Genomic DNA, 23,088 nt, shown 5'->3' with positions numbered 1-23,088 from the left:
AGAGCGAGAGGGGTAGGGTGGAAAAGCGAGCAGGGGAGGGCGATGGAGCACTGTGAGTGGCCTAAGTATGGGAGCGAGGAGTCGGGTAGGGGGGTGGGGTGGAGGGGAGAGAGGTGGAGCACGAAGGCTCCGCATCAGCGGCGTATTCATCTTGCTCGTATGCGGGGCGGGCACTGCGCAGCTGATGGCCTAATTAACCCGGGCTGCGCTGGGTTGGAGCAGAGGGAGGAAAGGGAAAGGGGGGGGGGGGGAGGCAGACACTGTACACCGACTGCGACAGGCGCCGTATCAATTACTGTACCGCTCACGCCGCCGGCACAATGTATCAAAATTGTGATTATAGGAGTCTGCGGACGGTAATCACACGTCAGTCGGAGCCGGCGCCGGGGTCGGAACCAACGTCATCAGGCGCCTATTGACTGTGGCGCCGGCGCCGACGCGACGCGACGCCACGCCACGCGCGGGGCCGGCAATCCGTCAGGCTCGCATGGCCGCAGCCGGGGGTTCCCCGGGGACGCAATTGTGCACAACACGACTCCCTGCCCGACCGCCGCGCCGCGCCCACGGCTTCCCGAGCGGCCGCTGCCAGCTACACACCTGCAGCGCAGCTCTGCTATGACGTCGACGGCAGCCTGTTTGACAATGCCTCTGGCACAACGTAGTTGCAGTTCCCGTCAGCTCAGCAATACAGTGAGATGTAAAGTGCTATATTATGACAACAGAATGTCATATGGCCAAAAATTTAATTCCAGACACTTGTTATACCAGGGCTTTTCAAAATGAATATCTTGGTTTTCAACTTAACAATTATAAGTAATAGATCAAATGAAAAAGCAACCCTAACAGTTTTTCTCACAAGTGTTCAGTGTGAGCACCATTCGTCACACAGCACACATCGAGTTGATAGGCGAGCTCTTCCCAAACTCTGATCAATGTGCCTGGAGTAATTAACAACTGCCTCGGTTTCTCTAATCAGGCAGATCAGTTATGCCATATAGGAGGTGCACCATTTTGTTGGCAAATAAAGTTCTGTCGTTCAGCTTCTTCCATATTTCTAGCGTATCAACATAAGAAACGTCAGTTACAGTTGCTTCGAGAGAAAGAATGGCCCATAAGCTTTCCGCCGGCATATGGCACAGGAAAAACATTCAATTTAGGGTAGTCTCGTTGCAACTGTGCCATCTAGTCGGCATTTGCTGACCCCCAAACGCTCATGTGTGTTCATATTCACACTTCGCTGAAATGTCAATTCATCACTGAAGACGAAACGATTCTGAAAATCTTTGTCGTCATGAAGCAACATTTCGTTTGCAAACCTTTGTCTGTGGGCGTAAGAGCTTGCAACAACTGCAGACAATGAAGCGTAGTTGTAGGTGTCTTCTTCAACATCTCCACACAGTCACTGGAATTGCTAATTCACGACTAGCCATCAGAACGTGTGAAAACGCACTCACTCGTACACATTCTTCACTCTTGCTCGTCCCGTATTCTTTCCTTTGCAAGCACAGCTCGTATCTTCAACTGACGATTCCACCTAAGCATTATCACTTGGAGGATTACAATGGAAATTAATGCTGAACGGACGATGCTCTGTGACAACAGATTCAGTCGCCGTATTTGCTACTAGCGCTTTCTAACGGAAGACACAGGAATGCGCACGGGTTTACGAGCAAAACTGAATTGCTCTTTCATTTGCTGCATTATTTACAACTGTTGAATGCAAGAAGGGGGCAAGTACACTTAGAAGAAGTTTTGCAAAACTGGTAAAAAACTGTGCACTTTATTATCTGCCAATGACAAGGTCCTGATAGAGGTAGACAAAGACAACTGCACTTACAAGTCCAGGAAATTGCGTAGAGAATACTTAAATTGCTGCCTGAAAAACACAAAAAGATAAAGTATGTGGTAATGGGTGAAGGTAACTGAGGATTCTGAAACTTTAGTATTGTCTGTATCTTAAAATACTAGGGCACACTTTTACAACAAATGGAAGAAGCACACACAAAATTAAATAAAATTGGGCAATGAAAAAGAATAATTGGCCGGCTTAAGTCCTTGTTATGGAGTGATGAAATGACAAAGAGAGCAAAAGTATTGTTGTAGAAGCCAATTGTAGGGACTGTCACCACACACAGCACTGAAATATGGGAGTTAACTAAACAAGGGAAAAATAAACTGATACCCTTCAAGGTGGATTTCTGGAAAAGAAGTTGTCACACCTCCAGAATGGGAAACTTCAGAAGTGACAGAATATGGGAAATTATAGGAGAAAAAAGACACTGTTCTCGATGCCATAGGTGGCAAACTATTAACTTCATGCCTCCAGCTCCAATGAATAGATGATAAGTGAAGGCCAAATAGATTCTGTGAACGGACACCAGCTTCGTGAAGAAAACAAGAAAATGTGGAAGACCACCTAGAAGATGGATGCAAGATGTCAAACATGTGATAAATTCTAGGGACCTTCAGGAAGAAGAATGGACAGATAGGAAACTACGTAAGCTGATAAGCCAAATATGACAACCATCATAAAAAAGCCGCACACAAAGGGTGAATCACCTAAAACTTGCACCGTAGATATTGTGGATATGGACAGTACTACTGATGTGCAGTTTCCACAGAATGGATTGGAAGTCAGGGATTTATACTGTTAGCCAATCAACAGATTGTGATAATACTTAGAAAGTGTATTTTTGTGCAAACATACACTTTTTTAAATGGAACAATGCCTTTTGACATTAACAAACTACAAGTTGGGTAAATTAGAATGTCAATAATATTTATTTCAGGACTCTAGTACAAGTCGTTTACACGATAACCCACACCGGCACTTGTGCGACACCTGTGGTAGCACACACTAAGGAACAACACACAAGTGCATACACAAGTTATGTGGATTCTGACCAGGAACAAGGCAACTCACCATCACAGATTGTGTTTAGAAGGACCACTGGCAGCAGTAATACAGACTTCCAGCCTGGTATAACAACTGCTGCACACTTGCTAGCATTTCAGCAGAGAGGTCCGAGCAGGTTGCAGTAATATGTCATTGGATATCATCAGGTGTAGTTGGTACATCTTTGTAGACAGTCTCTTTCAGCTTTCACCACAGCATCCATGGAATGTGGTCTCTTAGGAGGCTGCAATACTTCTGTGCCTTGAGTGTTCCATCTGTGAGAAACGGACCTATGAGCTGATGGTTCACTATCCCACACCATATGTCTACACTCCCTGGACTCTGATGTTCCACCTGATGAAGCCAACAGGGGTTGTCAACACAACAACAGTGGATGTTTCGTCAGTTTACCTGGCCAAGACTGACAATTGTGGCTTCATCACTAAAAAAATACATCAGGAATATTCTGTTTAATGCCATATACAAAAGTTAACACTACTCTCATTATTGTAAGCAGGCAGCTCTTCATAGAGAGAGATGTGATAGGGATCAAACTTACGTCAATGGAGAATGCGTAGAACAGTTGCCCGACTCATACCATTTCTTTGTGTAATTTCACAGGAGCTAATGTGTGTATCAACTGCAACAGCAGCAAGAAAATCAATTTCTCCTTCTTCTGTTGTCACTTGTCTCCTCCTGTTACATTGTCTAGTGTTACCCTACCACTTTGACATAACTGGTTGAAGAGGTAGATAAGTAATTCCAGGGATGGTTGACATCTATTTGGCTTGTCTTGCCGCATACACCATACAATAATGAACTGCATTCCTCCCACTCTCTCCACACACCACAAGCATGTCTGCTTTTACTGCACTGGTAAATCCCGTAGTCCACTCACTACCTACAGCTTCGACTGTCACACACCAACTGACCAGCAGGTCGCAATGCACTCGAGGGACACACAGGCACACTGTAAGCAAACGTAACAACACCGTGCCTAGCCACTATGTAGGTTGAATGACACAAAAAAATACTGGGTGTGGGAACTGTCCCAAATACGATACCTCATAAACGACTCACACTAGATACTGCAAAAAACAGCACTGACCTTCGAAATTTCCTCTACTTTTAGTTCATTAATGTGAATGGGTTTTTCTCTATTTAAAAAGTGTATTTTTGCAAGAAAAATAAACTTCCTTAGTATTATTACAATCTGTTTATTGTCTAATAATATGAAACCCTAACTACCAATCCATTCTGTGAAAATTGAACTTGTATAGCACTTTCCATTTCCTCAATATTTGCGATGCAAGTTTTAGGTGATGCACCCTGTATGTATTGAGATGACAGTGCATGAAAACTAAGTCCTGAAAATTGCAAGGAATTCTAGAACTGACAAGCTATGTTTTACACAGGATACTTTTCAATTGGTGGTGTGCTGGCCAGCACATCTAGAAGGAACAATGGTCTGACCAGTCAGCACTTTCACAGGCTAGCCCCATGTAATGTCAACAACAAATCTGAGGCGTTTCATGAATCCATATGCAAGATCTGCAATCCACAGAAAATAGAGAAAGGAAAGACAGAAAGTGGAAGACCCTCCACTAACAGAAAGAAATAACAGAAAACTGACTTCCCAAATGTCAGCAGAAATGGCTGAAACAAACAGCATTGGCCTCGGTAACACGCTCATATTTCAGCAGTTTGCAGACAAGTATTCAAAACTGCATGCTTAGTGAAATATTGATAATTATAAGAGCACACATTGATTTATGTTCTGTATATTACGACATTATCAAAGGTGTGAGAGCTTGTTCTTATCACAGTTCTTAAATTAACTGCATGACACATTTACCTCTCAAATTTTTGGGTTTACACTTTTCAAAGGCTGTATTTTTCTGAATTGCAATTTCTTGGATGTTATACTAAAGAAGGTACTATTCACTGGCATAAACAAGTTATTATTATTATTATTATTACATTAAAACATTTGATGGTAACTAAACAATTTATCGCAGTTCACAGGTGTATTATGAGTTAATAGTGTCCAGGGGGACTATTTCAGCAATGAGGCACGTCGCCACCATCAGGGGCGTGGTTCAACAGCACACCTGGTGATTTCAGCATATCTGATAACCAAAATACTCTTACTGGCCACTATGAACTGGCAGTATGCCCATGACTGTTCAATCAAGTAATACACCACGGTAAACTGAAGAATCACATAAAGAACTTATTAGTGATTGATTTTGGGGGAGGTGGCCAAACAGCGAGATGATAGTTATTATCATCAATATTGTTGTTGTTGTTATAAAACTGTACACATTTAAGGCACTTTAAAAGTGGATGTGACAGAAGATTATATTTGGGGGTTGGGGGAAAGGGATTAGAGACAGTAAGTGACAAACTGCAACCCTCATCACCAGACCCAAACCCTGAGATCTGAGCCTGCTTGCAAGGAATTAGTATGTGTTACATAAGAGCCATTGCACTTAAGATATGTTGTTATCTGACAAAATATAATTAATATTGCTTTGTTTTGGTTAAAATGGATCCTGGGATATCAAAAGATCATATAAACATTTGTAACACACCATTGCCATTCATTCTTCCATTCTCATAATTTTTGTAAGAAGGGATGTGTGTGTGTGTGTGTGTGTGTGTGTGTGTGTGTGTGTGTGTGTGTGGGCAGTCTACCCTCCTCTGCTGTACAACAAATACAGGAAAAACCTGAAATCTGACAAAATTTTAGAGGCTCTTGAGGGACATTTTTGTGTATTTTAGAATACAAGACTCATGGTCTACAGCTGCGCGTTACAGAGTAGTAATGTAATTATGATTTATTTGGTTATTTTCTACCCCAATTACCATTGTTTCTGTGAAAATACCTTCACAATACTGAAATGACCTGTAGTACACAATTGCCAAACTGTACAACACAAAAAACAGAATAGTGCAACAACAGTCAGATGCAAAAGTATGATGTGTTTGCTGTTGCTGAAGGAAAACATCAGCAAAGCGCATTGTACCACTCTTTCACTGCATTCAGTCAACCCACATATGAGAGACATATTGGCCAACACTTCATGAATGTTTCCAAACAAGATACAGAACATTTACCATCAACATCTACACTGTTATGCAGATATTTTCAGAGTAATACAGATACATTGATACACAGAGGTAAGAACTCAACTGAAATCAATTACTTTGTTGTACTGAGCCACCAGAGATCATGTGTCCCTAATGCCAAAATACTCAGAATGTATCCCTGGACGAATTACAGAATTTTGTCTGTGGAATTCAAGTTCCCCTGTATGTCAAAGAAACAATGAAAGCTTTATGAGAAAAGACCAAAAGTGGCAATGACAAGGAGACTGTGCCTACTCGTTATCACCTATTTTGTCCAAATTTATGGATTATGACTGGTTTGGCCAGAAAGTCAAGTGACAGAAGTAGGAGGTCCAGACGGCCAAGAGGTTAGGAAAGAAATAGCATTTTGTGCAGGTCGAGAAAGGCATGAGCCATTTATGCCACTCCTGTTTCCAGGGAATGGTAGGCATAGTGGAAACAGTCCAGAATGGTTAATCAGAGGGTCGTTTCATTTTTTACTTTACTTCCACTGCAAATAAACCAAAATAAAGCTCACTATATTGCATTCATTGATATTTTCATAAAAGGCAGGAAAAGCAAAGGCAAAAGAAAATTTGGGGTTGCACTTACAATTTGCAGGAAGGTGTTTTAAGGCATGCATGAAAATTTCTTACGTTCAATTAGATACTTTTATTAGTTTACAGTTGTTGACTTACATGTGCTGGGATAATATTAATCACAAAAATGTGGGAAGCAGTAGTTTTCAGAGCACCTTGCACACATTACAAATGCCACATTCTCTAATTACATGGCTGTTCTGAAATTTTTATGGAAAAACAAACTTGGTTTACATTCACAAAAGGTTCTCTCTCATCCCACAGTTTAGCAAACAACCATGCGTAGCACTTCATTTTGTCAAATATGGGTGGTGATAACTGGTGATGACAATGGAACAAATTTTTAAACAATCTACTTGAGTTGTGATTTCTTTTTCTCTCTTGATGAGATATGAGCAGCTTTCTGATCAAATTCCTTATATGACCGTAAAAACAGACATTGCAGCATTTCAGTAAATGCTCATGGCTCTCTAAGACCCAAATGAAACTAACAGAATACAAAGTCCTTTATGCATAAATTACTGTACCTTCTTGGAATGCTATTTGAGAGTCCTCAAGGATGCTACAATTACAATCCTTTCTGGAATCTTTGTTTGCAATCACAAATTTTTCTTTGTCTTTCGTTTTCATGCCTTTTTATGAGTACATTAATGAAAATGATACAAAACTTCCTGACAGATTAAAACTGTGTGCCAAACCGAGACTGTGTTTCGGTCCGCCACACTGTTTTAATCCACCAGGAAGTTTCATATCAGTGCACACTCCACTGCAGAGTGAAAATCTCATTCTGGAAACATCCCCCAGGCTATGGCTAAGCCATGTCTCTGCAATATCCTTTCTTCCACAAGTGCTAGTTCTGCAAGTTTCGTAGAAGAGATTCTGTGAAGTTTGGAAGGAAGGAGACCAGGTACTAGCAGAATTGAAGCTGTGAGGATGGATCGTGAGTCATGCTTGGGTAGCTCAGTTGGTAGAGAACTTGCCCGCAAAAGGCATAGGTCCCGAGTTCGAGTCTTGTTCCGACACACAGTTTTAATCCTCCAGGAAGTTTCATATCAGCAAACACTCTGCTGCAGAGTGAAAATCGCATTCTGGCAATATGATATACTTACCATTTTTATCGGTTTATTTGACGTGCAAGCAACATAAAAATCGAAAATTTTTAAAAAAGTTTCAGCAAATGGACTTGAACCCCTGACCTTTGGATTGCCGAACTGCGCTCTTTCCACTGCGCCAATAACTAAATGGATACTTCTCTAACATAAATAGCTCATGCACGTCCGACAGATGCCAACAATGCTATTCCTCCCCCCCCCCTCCCAAATGCTTAGCCATCTGAAGCTCCCACTTCTGTCACTTTCATTTCTCACCAAGCCCTGCATGTATCATTAATATGGACAAAATCCATTATTATGAATAGGTTCTGTCCCCTCATAAGCAATAAAATTTGCTGATAACAATTCTTTCTGAGTGGAATGAACAGCCTACCAGTGGTGAATAAATCAGAGATAGAGAGAGAGAGAGAGAGAGTTTAGGAGTAACAGAAATGAGGTTAGTGATAAACTTAACATCACAAAATTGCAGACAACATAGTAGACAAAGTGAAAGAATTCTGCTATCTTGCAAGTGAAACAATACTCAAAGAAGTGATCTGTGTGTGTGTGTGTGTGTGTGTGTGTGTTTGTTGAAGGGGGGGGGGGGGGGGGAGAAGCAGACTAACACAGACGAAGAGAGTAATACTCACCACAAGATGCCTGCTAATATCAAATGCAAATTTCCAAGAATGTGCGTACTGAGCACAGCATCACACGAAAGTGAATCATGGATTGGGGTAAACCAGGAAAGAACAGAATCGAAGTGTTTTGAAATGTGACATTAAAGGAAGATGCTGTGGACTGATAAGAAACATGGAGTAAAGGCATAATGAAAGAGAATGTGTTAAGGTGTCTTGTAATAAGTTCCACAGTGCTAGAGAGACCTGTAGAGGGTAAAAACTGTGTGGGATGACAGACTGCAGTACATTCAAAAAATAATTGACGATGTCGAGTGTAAATGCAACTATGAGATAGGGATGGTAGTTGTCACTGAAACAACCGGTTTTCGGCCGTTTCATTTTTTCTCCATGCCAGTTTAACCTGATTGTTAAAACCACTAAAAATAACCAGTTTCTGAAGTAACCAATTTTCGGTTTTTATCCCTTTACAGTACTCCTGTAACAAATGTAGGAATTGAACAAAGACTGAAAAATTTTGGCTCACTCAGTTTCAGGATACACAGAACAAAAATATTAAATTACATTGGAAAATAAAAGAAAATTTAGTTTGTCCACAATTTGATGCTTTTTCGAAAAGTAATACGTGGTTGAATAATACAAAAAAATCACCATTATTCTGCTCCTGAATCTAATTTTTTGAAACTCTGCTCAAAAATCATGCTGTAAACAGGTGTCGCACCACTATTTAGGCATTAGGAATAGTCAATGCTAAAGTGTGAAAACGGAGGTTGAAGAACTCTATTTTTTGTCTCAATTTGTCCATTTTCAAGGGCTGCAAACAGATAAAGGCATATTATGTAGACACAGGAAGCAGATCAGGTACTTTCTATATTTATCATATATTTTGAATGAATTGTTGTTAAGCTTTTAATATATTACTGTTTCCATAATTTCCTTCCTGTTTTATTGTCTTAGAGAAGTGGCAGAAAAGTCTTTAATCTTCTTATGCAAATGAACCATTGTGCTTCACTGCTACATTAGTTCATAAATATATTTCCAGGTTATGGTTGGTGCCATTCTGCAACAAAACGGATGTGCAGCAACGAAAGCGAGAAACTACTATATAGACCATATAGGGGCAAGTTTTGCACACTGCACATACACGCACACCTGTAGTCATGACACATGACAAGATGGACATTATTGCCATTGTTCAGTTCTGTGGGTATTGTTATTAAAATAGAACTGACTGCTTTTCTCAATGCAATACTTCAAACAAATTTTATGAATAAAAATTACTTATTTTTTTAAAAAAAAAAGCTTTATTTAAAAACAAAAAACTGTAACACTGCTGCTATGGCTAAGTGATATCCCATTTTTTTAAATTGGTTGTTAGTAAAATATAAAAAACACCTGTTCTAACTGGACCAAACAAATACCGAAAAATACATTAGGTATCATTTTTAACCGGTTGGTTTTTCCCATCCCTACTTTGAGATGAAAATACCAATACAAATTATAAAATCATAGTAGGTTGCATCAAAACCATTAAGAAGACTGGTGCAAGTAAAGCTACATGTTTTCCATTACTTTGCACTCAGGTCTTTGTCAGAAGTTAACAAGTAGGAAAGTAATCATAATTCAGCACAAGAAAATTGTTACTTCATTCAAACACAGCAAGATTATCTCTCTGAAGTCTGGATTCACACATATGCTGATTTTATTTACACAACATGGCAGAAATTTTCCGCTATGGATGGACGCACAACATGCAGAACAGAAAACCAGACTCTAGTACCGGTAACGTCGTGCAGTGAAAATTTTCTTTGCCCCATGTATGTCAAAAAGTACAGTTGTTACAGACAACATTAAAGAACCAGATCTTAGTGGCACAACCCACCAAGTTGTTTAGAATTTCTGGTGAAACACTGTTTCATTCCTTGCAACCTAATCATTGCAGAGGATCTGAGGTAGTGGGATCTACTGTGCAACACACCTTCGAAGAGTGAATGATTGTTTATTGTCTCTTTTGTGATTGTTATATGTGATGAACATGTTCATTGATGAATCATTATTATTTATTTAAATGTGGACTTTCGTTTATTTGTTTTCATTCTTGCCAATCAAACGTGCCCATGGATAATAGAACACAAGAACTTGAGTTGTAGAGGTTACAAGAACTTGAGTTGTAGAGGTTTCTGAAATGGCTGTGCACTTCAGAATGTCTAATACTTGCCAGCTACAGAATGGAAGCACCACAGAAATAAAACAGGTTACTGATAAAGGGGATCATGAACGACTGTTCTGGAAGTTTTTTCTGAAAATTATATCAATGTGTTGAGAACCCAATAGCATGGTCACACTCTCGCATCTCCTACTAACAGACTTGAACTTTTTAATTTAGTTAACACAGAGGAATCAGTGACATGAAGGCTGTTAAAGTGTCAATAACTATAGGTGTTAAGAAGAGTGTTAAGAAATATAAGAAAATATTTTTCTTAAAAGTCTTCTTCATACAGTTGTCTCTGTAAACAAAAATGTTTAGAATCAATGGATAAAACTCAAAAATATTGTAAAATATGCTTCATTTATGTACATGCTCAGCAAGTTTGTGAGGGATGGACAAGACCCTCATAGGTCAGTACACATGTTAGGAAGTTGCTACCAAAGCAAAGCAAACTTAATAACAGATTTAAATAAAATCAAAGTCTTTTTGTTCAAAAAGTGCTGAGCAACATAGTGAATTCACTTTTCCAAAATTGTTTCACCGTGGCTGATTGTACCACAATTTCTTCTTCCAATCATTGTATCACTATCTTAACTCCACACAAGCAAGGCAACTGTACCTGATGACACATCTGTACATCTCTATATGCAATAGCGAAAAAATATGTTTCCTTTTAGGAACAGTTTATTATGGGTCACGAGAACAGTGAAGGACGTATAAGTGATTGGAGAAAGCCACAGGTCATTTACATATTCATGAAAGGCTGTATGCGAGCAGCCCCCAATTACAGAGCTACATCACCAACATAAATCTGTTGTAAAATTATGGAACACATCTTATGCTTGCATATTTCTGTTGTGATAGGTGTACCTTGGAAGTAAAGATATCCATTAATGCTGTCAAAATTGAGAGTCCGAACCCAAACTGATATGACAGCCAACCCGTGGAGCAGCAATCGAGAAAAAAAAATTTTATTCCAAATATGGGAAGGGGGGGGGGGGGCATTAAGAGTATAACACTGCCTAGAGAATGATACCTGAGCTTATGAAACATTAAACCATGTTTGTGACTGGAGTCAAGATTTCCTAATAACTCACCACACTGTTTTCAACTTGGCACTATCACTGTATGTAAAAGTACCTCCAGGATCTCTACAATGGACTGTTATACACCAATTACAGTTTATCAAACATGTAAATGATCTGGCAAATAATATTAGATGCTTATTATGGATCATGCAGTCACAATGCCAGAAAACTGTAATGAAATGAAATAAAAGGTGCAGAGGACTGCAACTTGTTGCAGGGACTGACAAATGAGCTCCAAAATAAACAAATTTAACATATGGTGCATACACATACAGTGTCCCCAGTATAGTACAATTACACTACAGATGATAAGTCATTGGAAACTTTAATAACTGTAATATATCAGGAAATTACTGTCCAGAGTAGGGATGGGAAATCCTGAGTTAAGAGCTGGTTGACTGGCCTTTTAGATTATTTAAATGAACTGATTTATTGTATCAATTAATTGCATCTTAATATGTGGTTGGGAGATTAATATTTCTGTTACATGTATATTTTTAGGCCTATAATGCACTCTCCTAAAATTATTTTTTTTATGACCTCACTTGTATCTCTCTTTTTGCAGCTATCAATATTTGCTCAGCTTTATGAAATACACGCAACAACAAAAAGTTTTGCATCACCCTGGTTCCCAGAACTCCTGAAGATAGACAATGACTGTCGATATTGTATCGCAGACACAGTCTGTTTGACTGTTCAGAGATGTCACTAAACCCACACAAAGATGTCGACAACCATGCATGAGCAGCACCTATTAGACAGAGGTGGTCCGACAGCCAATCAGTTCCACCAGGAAGGAGGCACACAGCTCTTGTTGTCTGTAGTTCAACCATGCCTAGATGGTCAATGCCGCGGTCCGGTCACGTTTGCATTGTTACTTCGTGCCAGGAAGGGCTCTCAACAACGGAAGTGTCCAGGCATCTCGGAGTGAACCAAAGCGATGTTGTTCGGACATGGAGGAGATACACAGAGACAGGAACCGTCAATGACATGCCTCGCTCAGGACTACTACTGCAGTGGATGACCGCTACTTACAAATTATGGGTCGGAGGAACCCTGACAGCAATGCCCTCATGTTGAATAATGCTTTTTATGCAGCCACAGGACATCATGTTGCGACTCAAACTGTGCGCAGTAGGCTGCATGATGTGCAACTTCACTCCCGACGTCCATGGCGAGGTCCACCTTTGCAACCATAACACCGTGCAGCGCGGTACAGATGGGCCCAACAACATGCCGAATGGACCACTCAGGATTGGCATCACTTTCTCTTCACCGATGAGTGTCGCATATGACTTCAACCAGACAATCGTCAGAGATGTGTTTGGAGGCAATGCGGTCAGACTGACTGCCTTAGAGATACTGATTGCCTTAGACATACTGTCCTGCGAGTGCAGCAAGGTGGAGGTTCCCTGCTGTTTTGGGGTGGCATTATATGGGGCCGACGTATGCCGCTGGTGCTCATGGAAGGCACCGTAACAGCTGTACTATCGTCAATGCCATCCTCCGACCGATAATGCAACCATATAGCCAGCATATTGGCGAGGTATTCATCTTCATGGACAACAATTCGTGCCCCCATCATGCACATCTTGTGAATGACTTCCTTCAGGATAACAACATTGCTCTACTAGAGTGGCCAGCATGTTCTCCAGACATGAGCCCTATCGAACATGCCTGGGATGGATTGAAAAGGGCTGTTTATGGACAATGTGACCCACCAACCACTCTGAGGGATTATGCCGAATCGCCGTTGAGGAGTGGGACAATCTGGACCAACTGTGAGTGCCTTAATGAACTTGTGGATAGTATGCCACTATAAATACAGGTATGCACCATGCAAGAGGATGTGTTACTGGGTACTAGATGTACCAGTGTGTACAGCAATCTGGACCACCACCTCTGAAGGTCTCGCTGTATGGTGGTACAACATGCACTGTGTGGTTTTCATGAGCAATAAAAATGGTGGAAACGATGTTTATGTTGATTTCTATTCCAATTTTCTGAACAGGTTCCAGAAGTCATGGAACCGAGGTGATGCAAAGTTTTTTTGATGTATGTATATAATTACCATTTTTTAAATTTTTTTGCACAAATGCATACCTATTTAACATTATTAGTAAAACTAATAAATATATTTGTTTTTATCACAGATGCTGTAGTGAATATGCTTACAAGTACCAAACTTTTTCAGGAGGTGGACAGAGGAACACCAGTTCATGTAATCTTTTTCCATTGAGTCTCGAACAACAAGCTATCTCTGTGCCCCGTGCCTTCAAGAACAGTCTTTCAGAAGGAACGGAGGACGCCACTATTCTCATATATTTACAAGTCACACTAAGCAGAACATGATATAATGCCTCATTATCTCTCCAGAATTGCAGAGGGGAAGATTTCTTATTGATTGCAAGTTGGTGAAAGTAGAGTGGAACTTCAGAGACAAAATCATGGCTAACATGGTAAGGAGATGAGGAAGGGGAATGTTTACTTATTTCTGTTGTTTGCGGACAACTCTCAGGTTCATATGCCTTAAGCCGATCAGCTGTTATGGAAAAATTATGACATAAATAACAAGGTTTAGTGGAAGCACATAACAGAGATGTTTGTGTTGAAACGCACTTGTTATTTATTTATGAACTGACACACAAAACACAAGACTTTGCTGCTCTATTTTACGAGCCTCTACTGTTGGTTCACTGGTATTGGCAGAAATTATAAACAGAACACTGTCAACACAAAATGTGCTAATTCTTGCCTATGTTACATGATGAGAACTTGGGGGCAGTCATATTTCTTCTGTAAACAGCAAGTCACTGCTCAACAGGCTTTAAAAGGAAAAATGGAAATAACTGTAAGGATAATCAATTAGGCCTATGTAAAATTAACTTATGTGAAACAAACAACAATATATAAATAATCAACTGCCAGAACAGTTACAAATAATCAACTGTAATTAATCAGTTATCCCTAGTCCAGATCGAGCTTATGTTGAACATCCACATAAAACATGTTGTAGAAAAGGCTGAAGATTCACTGGAAGGATCTTATAGAACTATAATTCATCCATGAAGATGGCAACTCACAAAACCCTCATTCAGCCAATTACTGAATACTGCCCTTTAGTCTGACACGCTTAACAGATAGGATTATTAGAGGAGATAAAAAAGATCCAAAGAAGGGCTGTGCATTTTAACAGATTCATTTGGTTAGCATGAGAATGCCTTGAAAATGCTCACAACATTCCAATGATATACTACATCTAGATCTTCATAAATACTCTGCAAACTGCTGTGAAGTGCATGGCAGAAGATACTTATCATGGTACCATATGAGATGTTTCAATCAACTATGGAACTTGTGAAGAAGGAGTGCTTAAGTGCCTCTGTGCAAACTATAATTAGTGTGATTTTGTCTTCACGGTCCCTACAGGAACAATATATAAGAGGCTGAAGAACCTGTCTATAGATTCTTCACATACTGTTGATTCTTGAAACTTTGTAAGTAGAGTTCTGTGGGTTAATTAGTGTGTTTGTTTTCAAGTATCTGCCAACCCAGGTTTCTTCAAGACTTCCATGAAGCTCTCCCATGAGACAAACAAACCTGTGACTACTCATGTTGCCCTTCTTTATATAAATTTGATAGCCCCATTAGTCCTACTTAGTTTGAGTCCCACAATTTGAGCAATATTCTAAAATGGGATGCATGAGTGATTCAAAACCAGTCACCTTTGTACCCAGACTTATTTTTCCCAGTACCGTGCCAATGAACCCTATCCTGCCACTTGCCTTACCTATTACTAAGTCTATGGGATCATTCCATTTTGTATCCCTACAAAATGTTATATGCTATACTTGTATGAAATGACTGGTTCCAATTATAAATCGCAGATATTGTAGTCATAGGATAGTACTTTTCTCTCTTTTGGTGGAGTGAATAATTTTACATTTCTTTGCATTTAAAGCAAGTTGTCAATCACTGCAACACTTTTAAATCTTCTCAAAAATATGATGTGAATATAACAGAGGGAAACATTCCACGTGGGAAAAATATATCTGAAAGAAAGATGATGAGACTTACCAAACAAAAGCGCTGGCAGGTCGATAGACACACAAACAAACACAAACATACACACAAAATTCAAGCTTTCACAACCAACGGTTGCCTCATCAGGAAAGAGGGAAGGAGAGGGAAAGACGAAAGGATTTGGTTTTTAAGGGAGAGGGTAAGGAGTCATTCCAATCCCAGTAGCGGAAAGACTTACCTTAAGGGGAAAAAAGGACAGGTATACACTCGCGCGCACACACACACACATCCATCCACATATACACAGACACAAGCAGACATTTTCTGCTTGTGTCTGTGTATATGCGGATGGATATGTGTGTGTGTGCGCGAGTGTATGCCTGTCCGTTTTTCCCCCTGAGGTAAGTCTTTCCGCTCCCGGGATTGGAATGACTCCTTACCCTCTCCCTTAAAACCCAAATCCTTTCGTCTTTCCCTCTCCTTCTCTCTTTCCTGATGAGGCAACCGTTGGTTGCGAAAGCTTGAATTTTGTGTGTATGTTTGTGTTTGTTTGTGTGTCTATCGACCTGCCAGCGCTTTTGTTTGGCAAGTCTCATCATCTTTCTTTTTAGATATACAAAAATATGATGTAACATTCTACAACTTTTTTCATACGGTACATCATTAAAAATAACTGCATTCCCTGCAAAAAGTCTGAGGTTACTATTAAAATATTTTCAGGAAGCTGTGTCCAGAATCTCTTATATATTTGGAAAATTTCATGAATACAGCTTTGAGCCAGTCTTGGCCAGCTGACCGCCGTCATGTTCTTAAAATCATTTACAGCATCAGATAATAAAATAATGAATTTGTCACTGTTGTCACGTCTTAATAGAAATTACATCATCAAGATATATTGTGCTAGGCAGTGTACTCTTTCATGTTACATCAGCAACCTGTGTTAACACTGTCTGACAGTGACAGATTAACAGTTCTATTATCTGACTTCAATGATTTTATATTTGCCTATTATGATGATGTAAATGCTTTAAAGAATTTCTTGATGATCAGTCAACTGAAACTGGTTGTTTAAATGAATATTTTATCAGCAGCTCAAGGCAGTAATCATGACATTTTTCAAATTGCTATTAACATTGCTTGTCATGTCGTTAAAAACAACATGAACTATAGTGACCCCAGCACACTTCCCTGAGCTACACTTGGCATTCCTTTTACATCTATCAATGACTCTCCATCCAAGATAACAATCTATTTACTGCCTATCAAGAAATCCTCAACCCAATCACAAGTTTTGTTTAATACCACATACAGCTGTACTCTTATTAATAAATGCTGGTGTGGTACCAAGTGAAATGCTTTCGCAGAAGTTGAAAAATGCTGCATCAACCTGACCACCTACATCCATGCCTTTCAGGATGTCATGTGCGAAAAGCACGGAGGAGGTCATTCTCTTGTTATCTTATCCCTTACCATTATCTTTGAGCTCATGATGTGTTCTAAGATTCTTCAACACATGGATAACAATGAGATTGGATGGTTGTTTTGTGGATCTCATGTGTAGACATGTGAATCATCCTTTTTTCCAATTACTGGGCACAGTTTTTTGTTCGATGTATCTAAGGCAGATTGTGATTCAAACAGGAACAACCACGGCTACAAATTTTGTGTAAAATGTGACAAGGATCTCACTGGCCCTGGAGCCTTGTTTAATTTGAGCAAGCTGTTGTCAAAGCCACTGACACTAATATCTATTTATGAAATAATTTTTACTGCTTCACTCACTACTTTTTATTAGTATTTATTAGCATGACATGTTTTGGCAGTATGCTACAATTATCGAGTGCATTACATTTAAGTGTACATTAACCTGGAGTGTGATGAGAATTGTTTGGTGGGTGTGCCAGTAGGATTATGTACCAAAACTAACCATGTACAAGAAGACCAACATACTTCAACGTATACCTTAAGTAAATTTGTATGTTTAAGCTGTTTAACTGAATTCATTACATGCATTTTTTATGGAAATTTATTTTCCTGGCACACAGAGGAGAGTAATAAACACAACATCACTTACGACATTCACATTCAAATGTTTTCATTTGAAAGGCTATTAAGTGCTAAAAATTTATTTCAATTGCTAAGATATAATCTTTTTTTATAGAAGCCTATTTATGTCATGCCACATATTAAATATTAACAATTATTTGGTATTCCCTGGTTATTCAAGAATGTTCAGACAATATTTTTTTAGTTATCTCTTCCTGGTAGTAAAGTCCATCTCCATAGTTCAGTGGCCAGTGTATCTGGTTGCTATGCCAAGGACCCAAGTTTGATTCCCAGTACTGCCAGGGCTAGAACAGGGTGCACTCAGTTTTGAGATACCAACTGAGGAGTTACTTGAGCCATCAGTAGTGGATCCAAGATCAAGAAGGCAACAATTGCTGGGAGATCAGTATGATAACAAAGCAAGCTTGCAATGATTGCAACTCTGATGATTAATACTTTTCTTCCCAGTAATTATGCTAAGTATCAAACTGTTATGTGTACCTTACATATGGTAACTAAATTCTTGAAAAGCGGAATTAGACTTTGCTCCAACTGAATTTATTACTCAGTACTTTACTGTCATTGTGCTGAGTCCAACACTATAATTAGTTTTCACTTAAGATTTATAAATCAGAAAATGTTGTTGATTGGACATCTTACATATGAATTTGTCATCATCATGTGAGCTAATACGCATTTGTAAAAGTAGCAAACCCAATCCAACTACAAAGCATCATTTTATTTTGCATGGAACTAATTAACTTATGAGATAATTACCATTGGAAAATAAATACCATCATAATTTCTATTGCCAATTTTGCCTTTGTATTTGATAGGTTCTGTACTTTTACAGCCCATCCTGAATAACAATATTTTAGTTAGCTGTTTCTTAAATGATAGTAATTTCTGAAGTAACAATTTGTTCATACAGCAATTTTTGTCAAATGTCATTCACAGTCATGCAGCATGAGCCCAGTCCCTGTCAACTTAACAAGCATGTAACAACATTTAAGCTGCCAGCTTTTGTTTATGTTACATCTATGTTCAATTTGTCCAAGGAAATATGTACACCTGCACCCACAAAAAGTAAGTACTGTTGATGCATAATAACTTTCAAGTGATTTTCCTGATTCAAGTTAATGAATATTTTGCCTGCATTGTGTCATGATTGGTAGGAGGCATAGATTATCATTGTCATGTGAATGAGGTATTGCTGAATATTGTTACTCTCAACCAGTGAACTAAAGTAAACCATTGCATGTACTTTCACCCAATAGTTTCCTGCGACACAATACTGCCTGTGAACTGTGACATTTTGTGTAAATATGGAAAGCGTTTTCTGCCACACTTAATTACTTTGTTCAGTGACCTGTTGGAGCTCTCTTTGATTACTGAATATGGATTCATTTAAGTTTGTTTGAAACTTGTATAAATACTTCTGCCACTGTAGCTTTTAGTTATTTGTGGGTACCATCCTGATAGTAGGTGCCAGTAACTTCATGAAATACTTAGGAAACCTGGTCATCATCTAAACGGTATACCTTTAGTAAAAAAGTACAAACTATAGTGTAGAGTACCTTTTTTTTAGCAAATACCATCAAATACAGAGTAATATCTTCAGCTTCAAGTCAACAGACAGATGTGCTACTAAGAGGCAATAGAGACTACAAAAATCAGGTTGGTGCTTTACAACAGCATCGGCAGAGGATGACACGGTGGTTGGTTGGTGTTGATTGGCCCATTTGTGGCAGAAAGTGGAGCGAGTTGTTATATTAGTGAAAATAATTAATTAAAAAATCTTCAGTATGTAACCTCATTGGCACATCCAGCAAATAATCCTGACCACACTTCAGATTAATGAACGTGTAACTGTAATACACCTGATGATGATAGCAGGCTGGTAAAACATGTCATGCTAATAAATGTTAGTAAAAATTAAATGCCATATAATATGGATAAATTTAAGACTAATATCTATATCGTCAATCTTTGCAGTGATGAGAAGAAGATAGCAGCATTCTGTATCTTCCTTAATAAAGGAACATTTGAAAACGGAGTTCAGCATTTTGTCTTTTGCTCTGTTAACCTTAATTTCAGTTCCTATACTGACCATGAACATCTGGATGCTGTGTTTGATGCAACTGACACCTTTCACAAATGACCAGACCTTCTTTGTGTTTTGTGAGGGATCTTTTGATAAGATTCTGCTATGCCAGTCACTGAACATGCTCTGCTCTCTTACTAACCAAAATGTGTTTCATTCAGCATTTCTCTATGGCCCTAGGCTTTGTTTTACACCTAATATGCAGTAGTCACTGTTTCTTTAGACGTTTCCTTACAGTGACAGAACCAGGGAGGGTTCCTCCCATCCTGACAGGTTTCCATACAGTACATGCTGAAGCATTCTTTTAAGCTTGAGCCACAGTTCTGCTAAATGCTCCTTCCCAGAGGTAAATATTTTGAATTTATCTTCTAGGTAACAAATATCTGCCTCTTTATATAGTTTACTGAACATGTAAATCATCTAAACTATTTTAGCTACCCTCTGTACTGTTGTAATTACAGGTGCAAAACTGCCTCATTGGCACTATACCAGTTTCCACACGGACATCATCTAACAGGTCAGATCTATTTGTTGCCATTAGGTCTAACATATTTTCATCATGAGTGGGCCCCCAAACTCGGTATTCTAGGTAGTTTTCAGAAAATACATTCAACAATGTTTTGCAAGATTTCTTGCCATACTCATCCCTTGCTCTAATTATTCCAGTCACTGTTGGATGATTAAAGTCTCCTCCAATTATGACAGTATGTCTGGGGAACATTCATACTAGTGAAATGAAGTTATCTCTAAAGTTTTTGGTTACATCTGGTAGTGAGTCTGATAGTCAACAGAAAGACCCAATCACAAATTTATGTCCCCCCTTGATACTGTATCTTGTCCAAACAATCTCCCATGTAGCTTCCATTTCTATATTGATAGATTTGAGTTTCTTGTCTACTGTAACAACTTCATTGCCCATTAGCCTATCCTTTTGATGAACACTAAGATTCACACCAAAAATCTCACTGTTAGATTTTGTGGCGTGTATTAAGTGAGCTCCACAGCTTTGTAGGAATGCTTCAAAGTCTGAAACTTCATTGCATACACTTTGACAGTTGAGCACAACAATTTTAATACTTTTTGATCTCTTAACACCCATCACTATACAATATGGATGGAGAGTCACTTACACCTTACATGCGCTCCACAAATTGTCAGCCACCTGTGTCTCTGATGTGTAGTTCATCCCTGGCCCACTTAGGAGGGCCTGTAATTCTCACAGGAAGTCACAGCCTAAATTGTCACAGAACCTTCGTAGTCTCTGGTTCACGCCTTCTAATCAGCTCAGAATTAGGTCCTGATCAGTTCTGTGGACAATGCTGCAGCTTATGAGCTTCACTGAAACTCCCTGAGTAAGGCTGGTCTTCTCAACCTTCTGCACCAGTTGCTGGCATGATCTATGTATGATCTAGACTCCAGGTGACAGGAATCTTGTCCAGCCTCAAGGAATGAACAATGGCTACCACTAAAGTAGTATACTTCCACTAAAAGGAAATTTATAATCTGTTTCAGCTAATGTTGTTGTGTGTAAGAGTACACTGGACATATAAGGAATATGCAAGAAGTCCATCCTCTTGCAAGCAGCGATATGCATATTCATGGGGTTAACTTGCCAAATGCTCCGAGTTTTTAATTATCTTATTTTCTAAACTACTGAGAATAGAGTGCATATTTACACAGTGTTTGCCATTCTGAAGATTATCTGCATGTCCTAATGTGCATCTACCTCCTCTTTATACAGCCCACTAGATAATACAAAAGTTTTTCATGTAAGCTCTTGTATTCTGCTACATATCTGATCAGACACTAAGAACTCTATTCTCATAATCTAAATACATAGAACAGAACAAAAGCTTGTAATTTTAATTTTTTAAATGTCTACCTAACTCCAATAAGTGTTCAACCAAATTTTTTTAGTAATATTAAATAGTGGACTTAAATGGCCTTTTGCAACGGCCATTTCCATAATTATTAACCAACAAAGTTATGTATTTTTAATGCAACAAAATCTGAAACTCAGTACAAAGTTAAGTATCTTAGCAAGTAACATAACAACAGACAAAATTATGTCACAATTTACTACAGAATACTGAAATTTAACCTCGAAGCTGTTATGCATTTCACACTGCTTTACCAATATCAAACATAATTTCACTGGCATTTACAGAGCACTGTTTTAACTTTAATGAAAGAGACTACTTACAAAAACTAACATGATGAAGAAGGCTGCAAGATATGATGTCCTAGCCATCCACATGCTAACAAATCGATAATGTTCACCAGTGATGACATTCCTGAACAGAAGGAAAAAAGATTCACACAAATATATATTTATCAATATACAGGGTGCCCATAATTAAAGTTCCATTTCCAAAATGCTGTAGAAAGAGAACCACTGCTCAGAATGATGCCAAATTTGAAAAAATAAACAAATAAATAAAAACATAAATTTGACCAACAGATGGCCCTGTAAGCATCAGGGTATGCATACCAACAACAGATGTGTGGCACATTGTACTTCAGTTTCTGTCTGAGATGCCTAATACGAATGTCTCCATGAAGGATTGCATACTGCTGGTAAAGCTCTTTTACAACAACAGTGACTATGCACCAGTCGCCCTGCAGAAGCTCCAGGCACTCACAAATGTGAAAAAACGTGTTGGTCTGATATCTGCTACGGGTCTGCAGAAAATTATAACAAAATTTAAAAAAAACAGGTTCTTTTGAAATGCAATGAGGCAGACGGAAGTAAGCAGTTGATGCGGCATCTGTCGAAGATAAAATTTTACGAAATTACCTGTATTGCTATCCACAGAAAATCACCCATTTTCAGGAGTTGCTTCATGCTGGACTGCCAGCAAGACAAACATTCGCTCAGAATTTCTTGCTCACATGGAAGGGACAATGAATGGCCATGAAACATTCTGTGGACAGACAAAGCCCATTTACATCTCCACAGATGGATCAATATGCAGAATTGTAGAATATGGACAATGGAAAAGATGCATGCACATCAACCAGTATCACTTCATTCTGCAAAGGTGACTATGTGGTAAGGGTTGACAGCATCAGTTATCATTGGGCTGTATTTTTGCAAGTAGATGAGTCCTGCAGGTCCTGTTACATGTACCATCACTGGTAAACACTATGAGAGTCTTCTGTATATCAATGCCATTCTAAACCTTCAACAATGTGTATGTGTGGGTAGGAAATTTTTATGCAAGATGGCATTCATCCACAGACTGTACAGCCAGTGAAGGGGCTGCTGCAGAGGCATTACAGA

The 23,088-nt window shown here is 39.0% G+C and overlaps 1 protein-coding gene across 6 annotated transcripts in view; it reads right to left on the bottom strand.

Moving 5' to 3' along the window:
- Nucleotides 1-23,088, bottom strand: part of LOC126088514 (membralin) — a 551,852-nt gene that overhangs the window by 360,941 nt on the left and 167,823 nt on the right. For all 6 annotated transcript variants that reach the window (XM_049906664.1, XM_049906661.1, XM_049906663.1 and 3 more), the window contains one exon: nt 22,009-22,099. In XM_049906664.1, coding sequence (XP_049762621.1) covers nt 22,009-22,099 — 91 coding nt within the window. The remainder of the gene's footprint in view (nt 1-22,008; nt 22,100-23,088) is intronic.

The sequence above is a fragment of the Schistocerca cancellata genome, chromosome 6 (genome assembly GCF_023864275.1).
Source record: "Schistocerca cancellata isolate TAMUIC-IGC-003103 chromosome 6, iqSchCanc2.1, whole genome shotgun sequence".
Taxonomy (NCBI): domain Eukaryota; kingdom Metazoa; phylum Arthropoda; class Insecta; order Orthoptera; family Acrididae; genus Schistocerca; species Schistocerca cancellata.
This window is presented reverse-complemented; position numbering and strand designations above follow the sequence as displayed.